Here is a 20,749-nt window from a genome sequence, read left to right as displayed (position 1 = left end):
GACATGTGGCGGAGCTGGGACTAGAACTCAGGACCGTCTGATTCCCAGGCCCGTGCTCTATCCACTAAGTCACTTCACAGGCACTGTTTTTGGCTGAAGAATATCGGCAGCTCATATGCGATGGCGCTTCTTTGATGCACTGGATTTTCACCAAGCATTCTGCCAGTGCAGGCTCGTTGCGGGCAGGGAATGTGTCTACCAACTCTGTTACGTTGTCACAGTGTAGCCTCCCAAGCGCTTAGTCCAGTGCTCTGCACCCTGTAAGTGCTCAATAAATACGATGGATTGATTGCAAGACCATTGCCATCAAGAGATCCCAGCAGCAGAAGTTGGCAGCGGGATAGCGCTGCTCTCATTGATCAGTCCCGAGGCAACTCCGAGGCCCCCTGGACTAGCCGTGTGATTTTGAGCGTGTGGAAGCCAGGACAGTCGAGGGTGGACCCGATTCAGGCCGTAGGGCTTGGGAGCTGGATTGGGATGGCTCTGTCTGGGTAGCCTCCTATCTTCCTCCCTCTGCTCCTTCCGAGGGGACTGCAGGGTGGAACAGGAGAACGGGAGAAGCAGCGTGGCCTTGTGGAAAGAGCACCAGCCCGGGAGTCAGAGGACCTGGGTTCTAATCCCAGCTCTGCCACATGTCTGCTGGGTGATTTTGAGCAAGTCACGTAACTTCTCTGGGCCTCATCTGTTAAACAGGGATTAAAGCCGCGAGCCCCACGTGGGACACGGACTGTGTCCAACCTGATGATCGTGTATCTACCCCAGTGCTTAGGGCAGTGCCTGACACATAGTAAGTGCTTAACAATACTATAAAAACAAAACAGAACAAAAGACTGAAGGTGCCACAGGATTTCCTAAGGGTTTAGGAGAGTACTCTGCACTCATAAGGCAGTGTGGTTCTCCAGCGTGGCTCAGTGGAAAGAGCCGGACTTTGGAGTCAGAGATCATGGGTTCCAATCCCGGCTCTGCCACATGTCTGTTGTGTGGCATTGGGCAAGTCACTTAACTTCTCTGAGCCTCAGTTACCTCATCTGTAAAATGGGGATTAAGACTGTGAGCCCCACGTGGGACAACTTGATCACCTTGTATGCCCCCAGCGCTTAGAACAGTGCTTTGCACATAGTAAGTGCTTAACAAATGCCATTATCATCATCATCATCATAAGGCGCTCAGCATGCACTGCTGATAGAGGGATTTCAGGTGGGATTTTAGAGAAGCAGCACGGTCAAATGGAAAGACCACAGAGCCTGGCAGTCAGAAGAGCTAGGTTCTAATCCCAGCTCTGCTAATTGCTTCCTGTGTGACCTTGGGCAAGCCAGTAAACTTCCCTGTGCCTCAGTTCACTTGTTCTCCCTCCCTTTTAGATTGTGAGCCCCATGTGGGACAGGGACTGTGTCCAACCTAAGTGACTTGAATCTACCCCAGCACTTAGAAAAGTGTTTGACACATAGTAAGCGCTTAACAAACACCAAAAAAGATGTCAGTAAATGTGGCCACTGATTGATCCCGGAGCAGGTACTATCTTTGTGGAGACCTAAAATTTTCTTTTTCTCTTAGATTGTCGTTCCCCGCTTGGGAAAACAGAGTATTTCTAACGTAACTAGATGGCAAGTCATCGGGAGAGTCTGAACCACTCCTTCTGGTGCCCATTAGGCTACTCATGGCTTAATGGGAAGATCACGGGTTCGGGAGTCAGAGGACCTAGGTCCGAATCCCAGCTCTGCCATGTACTGCTCTGTGACCTTGGGCAAGTCACTTCTCTGTGCCTAAATTCCCTCATCTGCAAAATGGGGATTCAGTCTCCGTTCTCCCTCCTGCTTAGACTGTGAGCCCCATGTGGGATCCGATTATCTTGTATTTACCCCAGCTCTTGGTACAGTGATAGCCACGTAGTAAATGCTTAATAAGTAACATTATTATTGGGATGATGATGATTTATTATTATCTATCCTCACTCTTTTCTCAGTTCAACCCAGCCCGCTCACTTGGCTTCCCTAATACCCACTTACTCACCCTGCCTTGCTTTCGTGTCTCCCGCTGAAATACCCCATGTTCATGCCCTCTCTCTCACCTGGGACTCCCCCCCATTTTGGGAGGGTTTTTTTCCCGATGTTTGGAAGTGGAGGAGAAGGAGGCATTAGAAGGTGAGCGGTATTAAAGAGGGAAGAAGAGCTGACGCAAGTGTTTTAATCAAGTGCAAAGGGATGGGGTGGGAGAGACAGCTGGAGGAGGCTGATTTTGAAAGGAGATGGGAGATCTCTGAGAGAGCTGAGAAAGATGAGATTTAGAAGATGGGATAGAGGTATAGATATAGATTTTGTACTTGTCCTGTCACTTAAAGAGCGGCTGTGCATGGGAAGCATTGTTGTATAACACTAAAAAAAGCAGAAGCTGTCAGAAAAAGATCAGGCCTTAGTTGCTGTCTCTGGCGTGACCTTTCCTTTAGAAAATTATGCTTCGTTTTCTCTTATAACTGCAGCTTAATTTAAAGTTTCATCACCTACTGACACATTTCCAGTAAGTAGAGGTAATGATATGGATTTTTTTTTCCAGAAGGAATCCCTAGACAATTAGCCATATCTGTCGAAAACGCTTATGATGTATCGATTCAATCTCTAATTATGACATGTTAAGAAGATTAAGCATTTTAAAATGCAGAAAGCATTTGGATCTCTCCACCGGACTGTTTTTCTTTAATGGAAAGTATGGTTCATTCTGGCTCTGGTAGAGTTCTGATTTTGACAGTTTGCACCATCAAATCAACCATGCGAGTTGTGCATTTCAGTCCCCCGTCCCTCCATGCTGCTGAATTAAAAAAAAAAAAAAAATGAATCCAACTTTTTTATTTGATTTTTTTTTTTCTCTCCCACCTCCCTCACCGCTGCAGGTCAGATGACGACGACACGGATGACAGGAGTTCCAGGGTGACCCAACTTTGCACTTACTTTCAGCAGAAATATAAGCACCTCTGCCGCCTGGAGCGGGCAGAATCCCGTCAGAAAAAATGCCGGCACACGTTTCGGAAAGCCTTGCTGCAGGCGGCCAGCAGAGAACCGGAATGCACCGGGCAGTTGATACAGGAACTTCGAAGAGCCGCTTGCACTCGGACCAGGTCAGGGTTCGTTGCAGCCTGAGGATGTCTGATCAGTCAATCAATCAGTGGTATTTGTTGAGCACTTACTATGTGCAGAGCACTGTATTAAGCACTTGGGTGAGTACAGTACAACAGAATCAGCAGACGTGTTCCCGGCCCAAGATGAGCTAGAAACGATGGTCATCCCAGGTGTTAAATGTGTGTTTATAGTAGGCGGGGACAGTGGAGATTCAAAAGGACGTAGCCTGCTTTCGATCTGCCACTCAGGCTGATGCTGTCGCTTGGAGGCAAAACGATTCTGGTCAGATTTCCTAGGGAAACATCAGTATTAATAATAACAATAATGGTATTTGTTAAGTGCTTACTATGTGCGAAGCCCTGTTTTAAGCGCTGGGGTAGATACAAGGTGATCAGGATGTCCCACGTGGGGCTCACAGTCTTAATCCCCATTTCACAGATGAGGTAACTGAGGCACAGAGAAGTTAAGTGACTTGCCCGAAGTCAAACAGCTGATAAGCGGCAGAACCGGGCTTAGAACCCACGACCTCTGAGTCCCAAGCCTGGGCTCTTTCCACTAAGCCACGCTGCTTTGAGGCAGAGCGTGTTTTTTCTCCCCCCGCAACTTAGGCATTATTCAGCTGCACATTTTGGAAGGAGAGCCCATAAAGTTCTTCAGCCTCGGCTAGAGTGGTGGTATTTTTCTGGTGTTTTGGTATGTTTGAAAAAGGAAAACATTATATGATGATGATGATGATGGCATTTATTAAGCGCTTACTATGTGCAAAGCACTGTTCTAAGCGCTGGGGAGGTTACAAGGTGATCAGGTTGTCCCATGGGGGGCTCACAGTCTTAATCCCCATTTTACAGATGAGGTAACTGAGGCCCAGAGAAGTGAAGTGACTTGCCCAAAGTCACACAGCTGACAATTGGCGGAGCCGGAATTTGAACCCACGACCTCAGACTCCAAAGCCCAGGCTCTTTTCCACTGAGCCACACTGCTTATAGTACATAGTTAGCACATAGTAAGTGCTTAATAAATGCCATCATTATAGAATTTCACACTAAGCACGTATGGGTTAATATCAGCTCTTTGCCCTGGAAATTGTCCCCCTCCTTGAAACTCCAGGCATATGCAAAATGTATTTTTGATCCATTGTGGTAGTATCTAGAGACCACATTAATGTTAATTTCAGTTTTGCTATTGCCTTTGTGGAGCATTATTTTAGTCTTTGAGTATAGTCGTATTGAGGTTCATTCACTTAAAAAACGTTTTAATCTCACCCATAACACCAGGCTGATAATAATATCTTCATAACCAGTACTGTCTGGTTATAATCATTCCAAAGAAGATAAGTTAAATCAACAATACTTCCTCATAATTCACAATTCATGTGCCCAATTTGAAATCAGTTTCGCAGTAGGCTAACAGATTTGCTTTCACCTTCACAAAACCTGACCAAAAGAAAATTGCATAGGAGTATTTGAATATGTGTTATACTAGCCATCTTATATTTAGGCCAAAGTTTGTCTTTAAAATCCTACTTTGATGTTTTTTTTGAATGGCTGAATTTTCCAGCATATATTCACAGAGTGACAGTTCTCCAAAGTAGAATGTTTTGTTTCTAAGCTACAGGCATTGGTCTCAGTTTGGTCATTTTCCAGTTCAATTGCAACTCTTTTCCTTTATAAAAATAGTTGGTTTCCTGGAGAAATATAATTGCTGGTTTTGATCTTTTCTTTTTAATCAAACCGTGAGAACATGAGGTTATACAGATTGTACAGAATGATTAATTGGGCAGTACTGTGCCATGTAAGTAAAAGCCTTCCAATTGTTTCATTCAGCCATTCATTCATTTATTCATTCAGTCAGTCATATTTATTGAGCTCATACTGTGTGCAGCGCACTTGTTAGTATGCTTTACGTGTTTAAGGGCCCATGGAGATTGAGGTACCTGATGAATGCAAACACTCACTAGTGTTAGGTTTTAGCACTATATTTCCCATGTTCTACGTGTCAGTCAACACCTGGTATTCATTGAGCACTTATTATGCACAAAGCACTGTACCAAGCACTTGGGAGAGTATAGTTCAACAGAATCAGTAGATGCGTTCCCTGCCCATAATGAGCTTACAGTCTAGAGAGGGAGAGGAAGTATGCAGTATTCTTACTGGGTACTGCTAATAATAATGATGGTATTTGTGCCAAGCACTGTTCTAAGCTGCTGGGGTAGGTAGTCAAGTTGTCCCATGTGGGGCTCACAGACTTCATCCCCATTGTAGAGATGAGGGAACTGAGGCACAGAGAAGTGAAGTGACTGGCCCAAAGTCACACAGTTAAGTGGCAGAGCCGAGATTAGGACCCACGATCTCTGTCTCCTGAGCCCGGGCTCTTTCCCCTAAGTCACTCTGCTTCTCACTGTGGGCAGGGAATGTGCCTGTTTATTGTCGTGTTGTACTCTTCCAACCACTTAGTACAGTGCTCTGCACCCAGTAAGCGCCCCATAAATATGATTGACTGACTGACTTATTCCCTGACACATGTAACTCCTGGAACTTGTGTAGGTAGCCCCTCAAGCAGAGAAGGTAAATAGACCAGAGGCCATTCTGGGATGTAAGGACAGTTTGGTAGGTGTGGGAACTGTTCTTTATGGAGGCAAAGAAGGGATGGAAAGGGAAAGGTGAATTGAGAGGAAATGCCTGAAAATAGGTCCAGGCAACTTTTTTTGTTGCATTGCCCCTCTATGATTGGGCTTAGAGGAAGTAAGAGAGGTACATGCTGGTTGGGTCTCTCCTCCACAGCTCCTGGATTCTTTTTGTTTTTGCTCTGTCCCACCTCCTGCGACATCGTTTTGGCATCCCGGGCCTTTACGGTCCTCTTCGTGCCTGAATAGAGGCAGGGAGGGCCAGAGAGAGTGGCCAAGAATGCAGCAGGAACCTGGAAGTAGTGGCACAGGGAGAACCAAGGAGGTACCAATCGAGCAGGGAGAGGCCGAGTAGAGAATTGGGGAAGAAGCAGAGGCAGACAGAAGAAGCCCCTTCATCAGCTCCTCTGCCACCTCCTCCTCCAACTTGGTTTTGGGACCCAAGTGGGAACTGTAGTGGCTGCAGCCCTTTAGTCCTATCAATGTCTGGTTCCCCCTCAAAACTGTAAACTCACTGTGGGCAGGGACTGTGTCTGCTAATTCTCTGGTATTTTGTTCTCTCAACCACTTAGTTCAGTGCTCTGCACATATCAAGTGCTCAGTAAGTTTGATTGATTGATTGGCCTCTCTTTCGCATGAGGCAAGGTAGAAATTGTGCCCGTGGCAGCTCAGTGGGTGGCAATTCCCACCAGGAATTTCCACCCCTCTGGGCTCGGGCCACTGTGTCAGAATTCCAGAATTGGGGAGGGGAAATGGCGCGGGGGGGGGGGGGGGGTCCTGTTCTTCCAGGGAGGTGCTGCCCGGGATCACCTTGTGAGTCAGTTAGGGCTCTTTGCGTGAACAAGACAGCGATCCCCTCTTCCTTATATATAGATTTGCGTACATGGCTCTCTTTTACCGCTAACCAGAGTAATGAACTTCAGGTGAAAAGACATATCAGTATAAACCTACTCGGTGACATTTTTCAGTGGCGAAAAGGTAGACACACAAGATTGTTCTTCCAGGTTCCAGTTTACTCTCTGAGATTGCAGGCAGAGTCCAAGTATTGGAAACCGAAATTCTTGGTCTCCCTTTACCTGATCAATGGATCTTTGCTACCCAGAGATGACATCTGTTTAAGTCCTTTCCAACAGAACCACTGTAATGTGTTCTCTTAAGGCACTCCCTCATTCACGATTAATTCTTAAAAAAGCAACTTGTCTTTTTTTTGTTTTCAGCACAAACCAGGCCAAGCTGAAGGAAGCAGAACCAGCCCCATGTAGTGGGACGGTGAAGGGTGAACAGTGCACCAACAAGGCCCTTCCATTCACCAGGCATTGCTTTCAGCGTATCCTCTTCATTGGCTTCTTCTGCTGCAGCCTCCAAATAGTGACCAGATCCATTGCTATCTGAACAGTTCCCATCCTAAACATTTCCCACAATTACATTGCCGGGGGTAATCACATATTTTGCCCAGTTACCAGTGCTCCTTAAATCCCCTTGGCTTGGTTGTTTCTCCAAAGAAAATTGGGAACAGACAGACTAGACGTGGCAGATCGCTAGCACGCCTGCCAGAGGGTAGCGTGCAGTTTAAAGACATCCGTAATAGGGTTTCCATCTGCGGGCTTTGAGGCCAATGCTGGAAATTCAGGAGCAGATCACGGTTCAGGAGGGAAGAGAGGCAAATCAGAGAACAGGAGAAAGACTGACAGGAGAATCCCCCGAAAGAGTGAGCCATAGAGAGCAGACCTTCCCCCTCCTCACGTCCCACTTCTGAGGGCGAGGGTGAACAGAGAAGGACTGCTCTTTTGGGTGAGGGGAGGGGACGGAGGGTTTGGAGCCTTCCACATAAAGGTTGAGGGCTTACACTTCTCTGATTCTCCAGACTTTTTTCCGGAGCCTAGACAGCGGTATCTAATCTAAATCTGTCATTTGTGGCACAATAACTGCTCAGTCTACAGCTGAGCCCACATCCAAATAGCCTGAATGCAGTAGTGCAAGGGTCTGAGCGCAGTGAAGCCGAAACAGGTCACGGCAATAGTTAGGAGAGACCGGGGGAAAAGAAATTAGGTACGCGAAAGAAGTCTGAGCCAAAGGGAAGGGAATCACTGATGGAGTACAGAAAGGGGTTCATGATATTATGCAGTGAAATTGAGATTTGTCTCCATATTTCTACATTAGATTGTGAAGCTCCTCAAGGGCATCGGCCGTATGGTGTTTTGTTTCTTTTCATTCACGGAATCTTGAGGGCCTGTTACACAGCTCTGTACACCGCAAGTGCTCATTAAATGGTGCTGAAAATACCGCCGTCAGCTTGTACTAGCGCTCCGCCGTCTCACAGATGTACGTTGTGGGGTTTCGGCAGTTGGGCCAAAAATGCTGCCTCCCCTGTAGCGAAATCTTTCAGTGTTTGGCGCCCGGTTCGAGTTCTCTGGTAGAATCTGGTACCCCTCTGCCTGTCAACTTTTAAAAGGGGAAGATTCCATCCATTGAGAAAAAGCACTCCTCAGCAACTCCTTCAAGGTTTCTATAAAATAGAGACGTAGTCTTATAATATATGAAGTCAGCGGTAGGACCCAATTAGTTGAGCAGATTATAGTGAAGGAAGCTATGCCTGGTTGCATGAAAGGTGAAAATCGAGCATCGTCAGGGCTGATAACAATAATAATGACGTTTGTCGAGCATTGTTCTAAGCACTGGGGTAGATATAAGCTAATTAGGTTGGACACAGTCCCTGTCCCACACGGGACTCACACCCTTAATCCCCATTTTACCGGTGAGGTAACTGAGGCAAAGAGAAGTGAAGTGACTTCCCCAAGGGCATCCAGCAGACAGATGGAAGAGCTGGGATTAGAGCCAAGGTCCTTCTTACTTCCAGGGCCATGCTCTATCCACTAGGCCATGCTGTTTCCTGATGGGAAATGAGTTATTGTTTTGTGGAGGTGATTGTGAGAAGCCTTTGTTTAGAGTACATCAGAAAAATAATAGACTGTAAGCCCATTGTTGGCAGGGAACATGTCTGCCAACCCTGTTATAGTGTACTCTCTGAAGCATTTAGCTGAGTGTTCTGCACATGCTAAATTCTCAGTAAATACGATTGATTGATAAAATGCCTGTGCAGTTAATTCAATCAATCAGTTAATCAATGATATTTATTGAGCACTTACTGTGTGCAGAGCACTGTACTAGCACTTGGGAAAGTATAATATAACAATATAGCAGACACATTCCATCCCCACAATTAGCTTACAGTCTAGAGGGAGAGAAACAACTTGCCGATACCCAGGGCAACTATGAATCAACAACTGTTGTGGAATTTGTTAAGCATTTACTATGTGCTCAGCACTGGGATAGATACAAGATCATCATGTCGGACACTATCTCTGTCCTACAAGGGGCTCACAGCATAAGTAGATGGGAGAAGAGATGTTGAATCCCCATTTTACAGATGAGGAAATGCACAGGGAAGTTAAATAACTTGCCCAAAGTCACCCAGCAGGGAAGTAGAAGAGCAGGATTAGAACTCGGTCTCCTGATTCCCAGACCTGTGTTCTTTCCAAAGTTCATGAAAGGAACCTTTAAAAACTGAAGAAAGTATTCTCTTGGCCTCTCTCTATTCACATTTTGAAGCACGTCTCTTCACGATTTGCCCTGAAGTCTTTCTCAGCCACCTGTGCAGAAGAGGAAGTCTGTAGGGAAGAGAAAAGTATTTGGGGGCTATAAACTATTTTCTGAGAAGTCAGTAGCTAGATTGGGAAAAATTAGAGGCCTAAAAATTCTGTAACGGGGGATTGACTCTCCAAATGTTGCTGTGCTTGTTGAACATGTCATCTCTCCTTTGATTTTTAATCCCTTTGCTGTCTGGGTTTCCCCAGTGGCCATGTGGAATCCATCAGTCAGTCAGTGGAATTTATTGAAAGCCTATTAAGAGCACTGCACTAAGCGCTTGGGAGAGTACAATGCAGCAGAGTTGGTAGGCATGAACTCTGCCCACCAAGAGCTTAGAGTCTAGATGGGGAGGCAGACATCATCATCATCATCATCATCAATCCTATTTATTGAGCGCTTACTATGTGCAGAGCACTGTACTAAGCGCTTGGGAAGTACAAACTGGCAACACATAGAGACAGTCCCTACCCAACAGTGGGCTCACAGTCTAAAAGGGGGAGACAGAGAACAAAACCAAACATACTAACAAAATAAAAAGTCAGTTGTGTGACTTTGGGCCAGTCACTTCACTTCTCCGGGCCTCAGTTCCCTCATCTGTAAAATGGGGATGAAGACTGTGAGCCCCCCGGGGGACAACCTCATCACCTTGCAACCTCTCTAGCGCTTAGAACAGCGCTCTGCACATAATAAGCGCTTACATCCATATTTATAAATAAATTATGGATTATGTAGAATGAGCGATGGTGAAGGATCTTTAATGCAAGCGTTCTCTGGGAAGCTGAAGAAAATAAGAGAAAGTCCATGACTAATAAAGGTGATGTATGAGAAATTTGTGGTGTATAGGTCTGATTGATAAATTAATTTCGGGGAAAATTTTGGATCTTTGGATGTTGAGGGCTTTTTTTAGGTTAGATATTTGGGGGTAATAAATTGAATTTGGAATGGGAAGATTTTTAAATTGTAGGGATATAATGATTATATATATATATATATATATATATATATATATATATATATATGTATGTATTTGCCTCTGGCAGTATTGTGAGCAGGGCAGTTCACCTTTAGAATCAATCAGTGGTATTTATTGAGCACTTACAATGTGTTGAGCAGTATATTAAATGCTTAGGAGCGTACAATATACCAGAGTTAATAGACATGTCCCTGGCCCACAAGGAGCTGACAGTTTAGAGGAAGAAGCTCAGAAGGGAGTTTCCTCTGATTGTTAAATTTTGGACTTTTCAGTAATTCTTGAGTTAATAAAGAAACTGACCATTCTGTTCTAAAGTCCCAAACTTGGTGTACAATCCCCATGAAGGAGACTGTTATTGAGGCTCCATTAACAAAGTGGCCAAGTCCAGAAATACAGCTGGATAGGTGATGATTTTTAAAGTGTTGGCAAATCTATGGTAATTTTTTTTTCCCATTAAAATTTGGCCGGATCCCACAGTTTGGACCACGATAATACCATTCGGACAGTATAGTTAATGTGTGTTTTTTCAACAGTGCTTGTTGTGTGTTGTTCCTAACACTGAACTATGCAGATATCCTCTTGAATCGCTCTCAGCAGCTCTTTTCAAGTTGCACGGCCAAGTTTGCAGACGGGCAGCAGTGCTCTGTGCCAGTTTTTGACATCACCCATCAGACACCTCTGTGTGAAGAACATGCCAAAAAAATGGTAAGTTTCAGTTTGTGTGCTTCGGGCCTAGAAGAATTCGGAGGCTCTATTTCATCCTAATTCCTTTTGTGAACTCATCAATGTACCCCAACCCTTCCAAGTTTGCTTAACTCAATTTAATTATACGGATATCTATCTATTGATGGGCATAGATATAGATAGATATCTACACACACAAACACATATATGTGTGTATATAACAACAGCAGTGATGTAATTGTTAAGTGCTTAGTCTGTGTTGAGCACTGTTCTAAGCATTGGGGTAGATATAAACTTATCAAATTGGACATAATCCCTGTCCCATATGGGGCTCACATAGAACTCAATGGAGTTCTTAATCTCCATTTTATAGATGAGGTAACTGAGGCACAGAGAAATTAAGTGACTTGCCTAAGGTGACACAGCAGACAAGTGTTGGATCCGGGATTAGAACCCATGCCCGTGCTCTATCCGCTAGGCCATGATATATATGCATTTCAAACCTAAGAGATGCCCAGTGGTTTGCTCTGTATTTGTGCTAGGCCTTTCTTGTATGGGGTCAGAAAATTTTTCCTGGTTTTTGGATGGAATTTCTTCCAAAAGCCAGTTCCCTCTCAATGCGGTAATTCTTTTTTAACTTAATTACTGCTTTGCCTCATGCTCATGTCTGCTCAGTAAGAATCGGTGGACATGATTTGTTTTCGGAAAGGAGCTAGCTTAGTTTTATTTCCTGAAAGTCAGCTCTTTTATTGTTCATGCCTCAGAAAAAAAATGTATTTCCTCTTCTACCACCCTATAAAAGAAGAAAAGCAGCTAAAACTGGAAAAGTTTTAATCAGTAATTAAGCAGTAAATAATAATAATAATAATGATGGCATTTATTAAGTGCTTACTATGTGCAAAGCACTGTTCTAAGCGCTGGGTATGTAAAGTCGCTTCATTTCTATATTAGTTGCAAAGAAACCTCTCATCATTATTAATATTGTTACTGATAATAATAATAATTATTATTGTTACTGATATTATTATTATTATTGTTACTGATGATAATGGTATTATAATAATATTATTATTAATAAGAATAGTGGTATTTTTTAAGCACCTACTATTTGTCAAGCATTGTTATAAGCACTGTGGAAGGTACAAGATAATTAGGTTAGACAGTTTCTGTCCCACATAGGTCGCACATTCTAAGTAGGAAGAACAGCTGTTAAATCCCCATTTTACAGGTGAGGTAACTGAGTCATAGAGAAGTTAAGTGACACCCAGGTCTACACTATTTCCATTAGGCCATGCTGCTCATTTAATCTTTGACATTTGGGTAGGGAGGAACACATGCTTCTAAAATGAGATACCTATTTGTAGGTTTCCCCAGCAGGATAATTTGTTTTTCTCATAGTGATATTGCAAAACTGTCTTTGTTGTTAATGGTGTTTTGGTTTCAGTGCTCTGAGTGCATGAATCTGAATGAAGCTATTGGTATATTTTTCCTAGTGAGCTTGCATTTGTATATAGGTGAAGCGTTGATGTCTTTCTCCAGAGTAGGATGCAGTTGATGAGTATAGCTAGAAAAATTTAATTAGGTTTTTTAATATTATAGGGACATGTTAAATGTCCAGGCCTTGTTTCTGTACTAGCACGATTACTTTGGATTGACGCTTCTCTTTGGTCTGATTCATAGTTGAAAGTGAGTTTCAGTCATTTTCACAAATCACTTCAAGACTGCCATATTATTAGCTGTGGTGGTGAATATATAACGAGTGTGCCGAATACTTTATAGAATGCACTAAGGTTAATGGTTTTATTGTGTTTCTAGAAACATTTGTAAGGTCTCTAAACTGGTGAAAAGATCTTTAAGGGTGACAGTGCTTAAATACTGTCATATCACCTATCGCACAGGAAATTTGTTCTTCAACAGCCAATCAGAGGTATTTATTGAGCGCTTACTGTTTGCAGAACACTGTACCAAGTGTTTATCTCGCATTATCATATATGTAACGTGCAAACATGCAACTTATTCTTTCAGCATCACTCCCCATTCTATCTAGGCGCTTTCTGTATTTCCTCACCAACATCCTGTCCAAAACCCGTAGTGACAGTACTGCTTATAGGGGAACTTACTGCTTCTTTCTTCTCACAGATTGTCAGAAGGAATATGTTAAGTATGGGCTTTTGGAACTTTATCCTTGTCCCTCATTGTTTTCTCAGTCTCGGCCAGTCTGTGGGGTTTTTATGGTTTGCTTGTTTTTTGGGTTTTTTTTCATAGTATTTATTGAGCACTTACTTTGTGCCAGGCATTGTACTAAGTGCTGGGATAGATTCAAGCAAATCAGGGACCCAGTCCATGTACCACATTGGGCTCACAACCTTAATCCCCATTTTACAGATGAGGTAACTGAGACACAGAGAAGTTAAGGGACGTGCCCAAGGTCACACAGCAGACAAGTGGCAGACCCGGGATTAGAACCCAGGTCCTTATGACTCCCAGGCTATTCCCACTAGACCATTCAAGTGCTGTGCCTGGCACTGTATTAAGCGCTGGGGTAGATGCAAGATAATCAGGTTGGACACGATCCCTGTCCCACATAGGGCTCACAGTCTCAATCCCCATTTTACTGATGAGATACCTGAGGCACAGAGAAGTAAATTGCTTTTCCTGAGGACTTGCAGGAGACAAGAGGAGGAGCTCAAATAAGAACCCAGGTCCTCCGATTCCCAGGCCCATACTCTTTCCACTAGCCCACATTTGCTTCCCCAGTCCGTTTCATAATAATAATAATAATAATGATGGCATTTGTTAAGCGCTTACTATGTGCAAAGCACTGTTTCATCTCCAGGAGGTGAAGCAGAGCAGTAGCAGAATGTATTGTACTGGTCCTCGGTTAGATCACAAAGCTCAGTTTTCCAAATCTTGTCACCCACCATTTTGGGGGACCTGGTTCCATCATCATCGATAAACATATGCCAAAGGGGTGCACGATGGCTTCAGTTGGTGCCTCCCGCAAAAGTTCAAGCCCTTTTAAAATGAATTTATTTGCTGATGTTCCCTCAACCCGCTTTTATTAAACTCGGTGTTTAGGCCGTTGTACTTTGCCCAAGAAGTTCTCTCTTGGGTGAAGAGATATGGGCATTTCAGACCATCTAAAATATGCATTGGGCTATCTCATAAGTTGGAAATAGATTCAGAAAGATCCAGATATTTCAAATGAATATGCATTTTAGTCCCTTGGTGTAGCTAATTGAAGGTTCATTTGCATAAGGAAATATTGTCTTGTGGATCAGAGTGGAGTAGGACGTAATGGGCAGAAGAGATTTATTTTCTGTTGCAAAGCAAAACGGTACAGAAATGTGACTTCCCCTTCTCAAATAGTCTTGAATCTTGATTCTCTTTGAGGATGTGGTTCTCGTACTAAAAGAAAATAATCCCAGTTAACCCAAATTTACCAGTGAACACAGAGTAAATTTCTCACATTTGAAAGGTACCTTGTCTATTACTTACCACATCAAAAGGCAATTTACACAAAGGTTTTTAGTGATTGTGGTATTTATAAAGTGTGGTATTTATTATGTACCAAGCGCCGCCTCTAGACTGTTAGGTTGTTATAGGTAGGGAATGTGTCTGCAATGTTGTTATATTGTACTCTCCCAAGTGCTTAGTACAGTGCTCTGCACACAGAAAGCACTCAATAAATACGATTGACTGACTGACTAAGCACTGGGTAGATACACCATAAACAGGTCGCAACCTGGTCCCTCATGAGGCTCGCAGTCTTTGTAGGAGGGGAAAAAAATGGGGATTAAATCCCCATTTTAAAGATGAGAAACCAGAGGCCCAGAGGTGTTGTGACTTGCCCAGGGTCACACAGCAGGCAAATGTCAGAGCCGGTTTTAGAAGCCAGGTCCTTTGACTCCCTTTCCATCCAGTATGCCCCGCTGCTTCTCATATCCTAGTTGTCTGAAACACGAGTATTTTCCTCTGGGGAACAGTTTACCATCGATTCGCTGGTCAGACCAAACCACCCTGGTGTTAAGTGAGCCGTGTAGTTAATCCATTCATAATTTCAGGGGCCTGGGAATGAGGTTTCGGGGTGCACCTTTGCTGAAACACACTGCGAGCCCAACTCACGTTAGCCCCATCTCCCCCAGCTTCTTCCTCAGCTTGCAGGTTTTGCGGCCGGGGTTCTTTTGGTCGAGTGATCTTTATAGGGAGTCTATACCGTATTGATTGATTGGGACTGATAGAGATCGGACGAAAGCACCAGGATGAACACAATTCCCTCTCTCCCCCTGAAAGGATAATTTCCTAAGAGGAGACAGCTCCCGAAAAGTTCAGCACCAGCAGCAGAGGAAACCCAGGAAAAAAACGAAGCCTCCTGCACTTACCAAAAAACACAAGAAGAAGAGAAGGCGGGGACCACGTCGGCCACAGAAACCCATTCCTCCTGCGGTGCCCCAAGGGAACCTCAGCATGCCCACCAGCGTCTCACTGCCAGTGGAGATCGTCCGGATACGGTAGGATTAAGCGGAGCCGTGGAGATGGGATTCGGGCTTTCCCAGGGCTGTCTGCATTTGCGGTCCGAGTTCAGGTGGCAAGAACAGGGAAAGCGGAAAGAACAGGGTGTTCCTTCCAAACAACCAAGTAACTCCTCCAACTTTTTGTAACAACTGACTGTGTTTATTATCATCAGTGTCGTTATTATTAATAGTAACAATTAGTAATAATAAGGTTAATAATAATTGTGATATTTGTTAAGCCCTTACTATGTGCCAAGCACTGTTCTAAAGCACAAGGGTAGAAACAAGGTATTCAGGTTGGACACAGTCCCTGTCCCACATGAGGCTCCCAGCCCCATGTAAAATCCACATTTTACAGGTGAGGGCACTGAGGCCCAGAGAAGTGACATATCTGCCAGGGTCACATAGCAGACACATGGCAGAGCTGGGATTAGAGCTCAGGTCCTTCTTATTCCCAGGTCCATGGTCTTTCCACTAGGCCACACTGCTTCCCTCCCGGTCAGCGGAGCACTCCATAGATCAAATCGGGGGTTCTGGGATGCCTTGATTAGGAAATGGAGAGATTTCCAGAAAGTAGTGTTGTTCCGGGTTCATGAACTTGTAGCTGAGATGCATCTTTTTGGGGCGAAGGGACGACTGAGAGTCTTTTTGGCCATTTTCAAAAGTACCTCTCTTCCCATGACCTCTATTGTCCCTCATAGTCAGGGTCTGCTACGCAGAAAACTTTACGATTCAAATGGCAGTGCGGGGGATACGGTCGGGAAACGGAAAGAACTGAAGCCAGTTTGGAGATTTCGTCAACCTTTACAGGTCTCGGATTCACGTGACCTTCTGAAAGTAAAATGCAGGAAAATCCTGACTCTGGGTTTCACGTAAAGGACAGAGCATTTTCCACCTCGCCTGTTTGTACGGCAAATGTTTCTCAAGGCTGCATCCCTCTTCACAGCTGAAAAACCTAAAAATTCTTCATTTTAGAGACAGAATTTCCAGTTTCTGGACTTGTCCAGTGTTGGCCAACCGGTTAGAGAGAGGGAAAGCACCTCGAAGTTGGGCGGAACGTAATTGGAAAGCTGATGTTGTCTTCCCTCAGGAGCCCCTCCACACCGGAGCTGAGTACAGACGAGCTGCCCGATGACATTGCCAATGAGATCTCAGACATTCCACATGACTTGGAATTAAATCAGGAAGACTTTTCCGACGTCCTGCCCCGGCTGCCTGATGACTTACAAGACTTTGATTTCTTCGAAGGTATTTCTTGTTGTGTTTCAAGGAAGTTGATGAAGAATGATGGTGGGCAAACGATTGTTTCGAGATCTGCCTGATGTGTTCCCAGCAATTTAGTTGCAGGGCTCTTTTTTATTTTATTTTGTTTCTGAAGTTAGAAAGTGTTAAAGGCCAAAATGCCCTCTCTCCTCCCCCGAGATGTATCAGGTGTTGTCTGTCTGTTGGCGTTATGGGCACGTAGTTGGATCGGCTCCCAGATGTTGCATTTTTCTATAAAGCCGTTCAGTCCATGTTTCCCTACTCCTCAAAAACCTCCAGTTCCATCTCCGCCTTACCACAGACTTCAAAGCACCCAATCTCCTTGCCCCCTCCCATCTTACCTCCCTGATTTCCTACTGCGACCCAGTTTACTCACTATCCTGTTACGCCTCAGAGAGCGTACCTCGACCTCATCTATCTCACCACCGACCCCTCACCCACGTCCTGCCTCTGGCCCGGAATTTCATCCCCCTTCATATCTGACAGACAATCACTCTCCCCACCCTAAAACCTTAGTAAAAATCACACCCCTTATTCACCCTTCCCTGATCCCCACAGCACTTAGGTGTATATCCATAATTTATATTAATGTCTGTCTCCCCTTCTAGACTGTAAATTCCTTGTGGGTAGGGAATGTGTCTATCAACTGTGTTTAATTGTATGAGACATGAGCCATATGTGGGACAGGGGATGTTTCCAACCTGATTATCTTGTATCTACCTCAGCACTTATGTGCCTGGCACATAGTAAGCACTTAACAAATTCCACAATTATTATTTTTATTATTATTCTCCCAAGCACCTAGTACAGTGCTTTGCACCCAGTAAGCACTCAATACATTGGATCGATTGATTGAAAAACATTTTCAACATACACAGTGTTGTCTTTTTATTTTTTACAAGGAGTAAATAATAATAATAATAGTGATGACATTTATTAAGCACTTTCTATGTGCAAAGCACTGTTCTAAGCGCTGGGGAGGTTACAAGGTAATCAGGTTGTTCCACAGGGGCCTTACAGTCTTAATCCCCATTTTACAGATGAGGTAACTGAGGCACAGAGAAGTTAAGTGACTTGCCCAAAGTCACACAGCTGACAATTGGCGAGCTGGCATTTGAACCCATGACCTCTGACTCCAAAGCCCGGGCTCTTTCCACTGAGCCACGCTGCTTCTCTAAATAAAGCTTGCGTATCCCAAGGTCCGTGACCTTTCAAGAAGAGGCATAGACAACTTGATAAATGGGACACTGTGCTGCTATTAGCTGCCTTTTAATTGTCGAATTCTCCAAATTCACCTGCATCGTAGCAGATTTACAAAGCACTGAGGAGCGGGAAGCTGGATAAGGGGAGGCTGGCGATGAAGCAAAGATTTCTAAAGTGTAACATGACCTTGACTGAAAACTTAGTCTTGTGGGGAAATACACTTGAATCTCTGTGTTCTAATCTGCATCCTCCTGGGTGGAAGAGACCCAGAGTGGAAAAATAAAGATATGCGCCTCCGCCTTTAAGTTTTTTGTACCAGTCCTGAGCTGGGGTGGTTTAAATTTGCCAATATAATAATAATAATAATAATTGCATTTGTTAAGCGCTTACTATGTACAAAGCACTGTTCTAAGCGCTGGGGGGGATACAAGGTGATCAGGTTGTCCCACGTGGGGCTCACAGTCTTAATCCCTGTTTTACAGATGAGGTAACTGAGGCTCAGAGAAGTTAAGTGATTTGCCCAAGGTCACACAGCAGATACGTGGCGGAGCCGGGATAGATGAGTCTCTTGTACCGAAAGAAAAATAATTACTATGGGTCTTGAGCTGAATGCTAGTTATAAGAGTTTAGCCTTGCCAGAGGTTCCATTTTTATAGATACTTGGGACGTAAGGCATCATATATAGTCATAGACCATCTTTTAAGTCCTGAAAAAGAGAGGCTGAAAATGAGAGGTTTGAAACTTTATTCATCTTTCCTCTCCCTCGCAAGTTACGAGCTCTTTCTTTCTCTCTGTGTGTTCCTCTGTCTCCTCCTCCCTCCCTATATATATATGTGTGTGTGTGTGTGTGTATCTCCCTCCATCCAATTCCCAAACCGTTCAGAATATTTTTCAGGATGTGGCTTGCAACCGTTTTAATCGACGGTGCCTGGGGCCAGCTGGGGATGGGGCTGATTTTCTCTGTTTTGTTTCCTCAGGTAAGAACGGCGACCTCCTCCCCACCACCGAAGAGGCCGAGGAACTAGAACGGGCCCTGCAGGCCGTCACTTCTCTCGAGTGCCTGAGTACCATTGGGGTACTCACCCAGTCAGACGGTGTGTCAGACAGAGGGATAGGGGTGTTCTCCCCAGGCGCCGGAGCTCCAGGAATGCAGTCGTTGAGCCGAGAAGTGAACGCCGACCTAGGGGAGCTGTTGAATGGGCGTATAGTGCAGGATAACTTTTCCAGCCTCGAGCTGGATGAGAATCTGCTCCGTTCGGCGACCTTGTCCAATCCACCTACGCCCTTGGCCGGGCCGATCCAGGGGCAGTTCTCCGCCCCAGCCAACGTTGGCCTTACTTCTGCCACTCTGATGAGCCAGAGTGCGCTTGGGGAGAGAGCCTTCCCAGGACAGTTTCACGGACTTCACGATGGCAGCCATGCCTCCCAGAGGCCCCTCCCTGCCCAGCTGCTGAGCAAGGCAGAAGACCTAATCACCTCACGACAGCAATACAGCAGTGATCATTCACACTCCTCGCCCCACGGAAGCCATTACGACAGCGAGCATGTGCCGTCTCCCTACAGCGACCATATCACGTCCCCCCACACCACACCCTTCTCTGGCGATAACATGGCAGCTACCTTCTCAGCAGACATGCCCATCATGGCACAGCACTTGCTCCCGACCCAACTGGAGGGGCCGCTGGGCGGAGTGGTGAATCCCAGAACTCACTGGGGGAATCTCCCCGTCAACCTCGGGGACCCTTCTCCGTTTAGCAACCTTCTGGGCGCAGATGGACACCTCCTTTCCACCTCCCTGTCCACGCCGCCCACCACCTCGCACTCAGAGACCACCCAGCCGGCCTTCGCCACTGTGACCCCCAACAGCTCCAGCGTGCTTCCGGGGTTACCCCAGACCAGTTTCAGTGGCATGGGCCCCTCCTCTGCTGAACTCGTGGCCTCCACCTCTCCCAAGCAACAGCTCCCTCAGTTCAGCGCTGCCTTCGGCCACCAGCTAAGCTCTCACAGCGGCATTCCGAAGGACCTGCAGCCCAGCCACAGCTCCATTGCCCCTCCGACAGGCTTCGCAGTAACAGGTGCCACAGCTACCAGTACCAATAATGCATCTTCTCCCTTCACCCCCCCCAACTGAGCGGGCCCGGCCGGCCGGCCGGCGGACTGGGTCTGCAGGTGGGCGGGGATCCCGACTTTTCTCTGTTGCCTCATTATCACTCCCCCCCCCCCCCCCTTCTATAACAGAGGAGGTAGAAGAAAATGAAATACACGATGGGTGGGGGGGTGGCGTGTGTGTGTGTGTGTGTGTGGACGGGCAGCTGGCTCAGTTGTCCCCCCGGAGAAGCCAACTCGGGGTTCAGCTGCGCTCCTTTCACACAGGTGCACCTCTTCCCTGGCAGGTTCACCCCCCGGGTTTTTCTTAGGGGTTCAACGCAGGGACTGGATGTAATTGACCTCAGCAGAAGGATCTCGTAGAAATGGGAAGATACCTCAGGTGACCAGTGCCCGTTACACCGTCCTAGGGTTCGGATCCAGGCTGCCCATCCCTTTGCCAGGCTTGATAAGCGGTCGCCCTAGGGGGAAGGCTCCAGCGACGGCGGTCCGGGTGAAAGGAAACTGACACGGTGTGTGGCTCGAGAGACCAGGGCTACGTCAGGGCCCGGGCCTGCTCAAACACCGAACCCCAGGCTGAGGTGCCATTCCTAATTGGAACATTTTGGAAAAGAAAAAAATGGTC

The 20,749-nt window shown here is 45.6% G+C and overlaps 1 protein-coding gene across 1 annotated transcript in view; it reads left to right on the top strand.

Moving 5' to 3' along the window:
- INO80D (INO80 complex subunit D) overlaps positions 1–20,149 on the top strand; it is a 101,528-nt gene extending 81,379 nt beyond the window's left edge. The window contains exons 6-11 of the mRNA XM_038749830.1: positions 2,885–3,109; positions 6,951–7,060; positions 10,926–11,059; positions 15,332–15,549; positions 16,643–16,800; positions 18,996–20,149. Of these exons, the coding sequence (XP_038605758.1) occupies positions 2,885–3,109; positions 6,951–7,060; positions 10,926–11,059; positions 15,332–15,549; positions 16,643–16,800; positions 18,996–20,149 (1,999 nt within the window). The remainder of the gene's footprint in view (positions 1–2,884; positions 3,110–6,950; positions 7,061–10,925; positions 11,060–15,331; positions 15,550–16,642; positions 16,801–18,995) is intronic.
- The last annotated feature ends 600 nt before the right edge of the window (positions 20,150–20,749 follow it).

This window comes from Tachyglossus aculeatus, chromosome 7, assembly GCF_015852505.1.
Source record: "Tachyglossus aculeatus isolate mTacAcu1 chromosome 7, mTacAcu1.pri, whole genome shotgun sequence".
Taxonomy (NCBI): domain Eukaryota; kingdom Metazoa; phylum Chordata; class Mammalia; order Monotremata; family Tachyglossidae; genus Tachyglossus; species Tachyglossus aculeatus.
The sequence above is the reverse complement of the archived record's forward strand: the minus strand, read 5'-3'. Positions and strand labels throughout refer to the sequence as shown.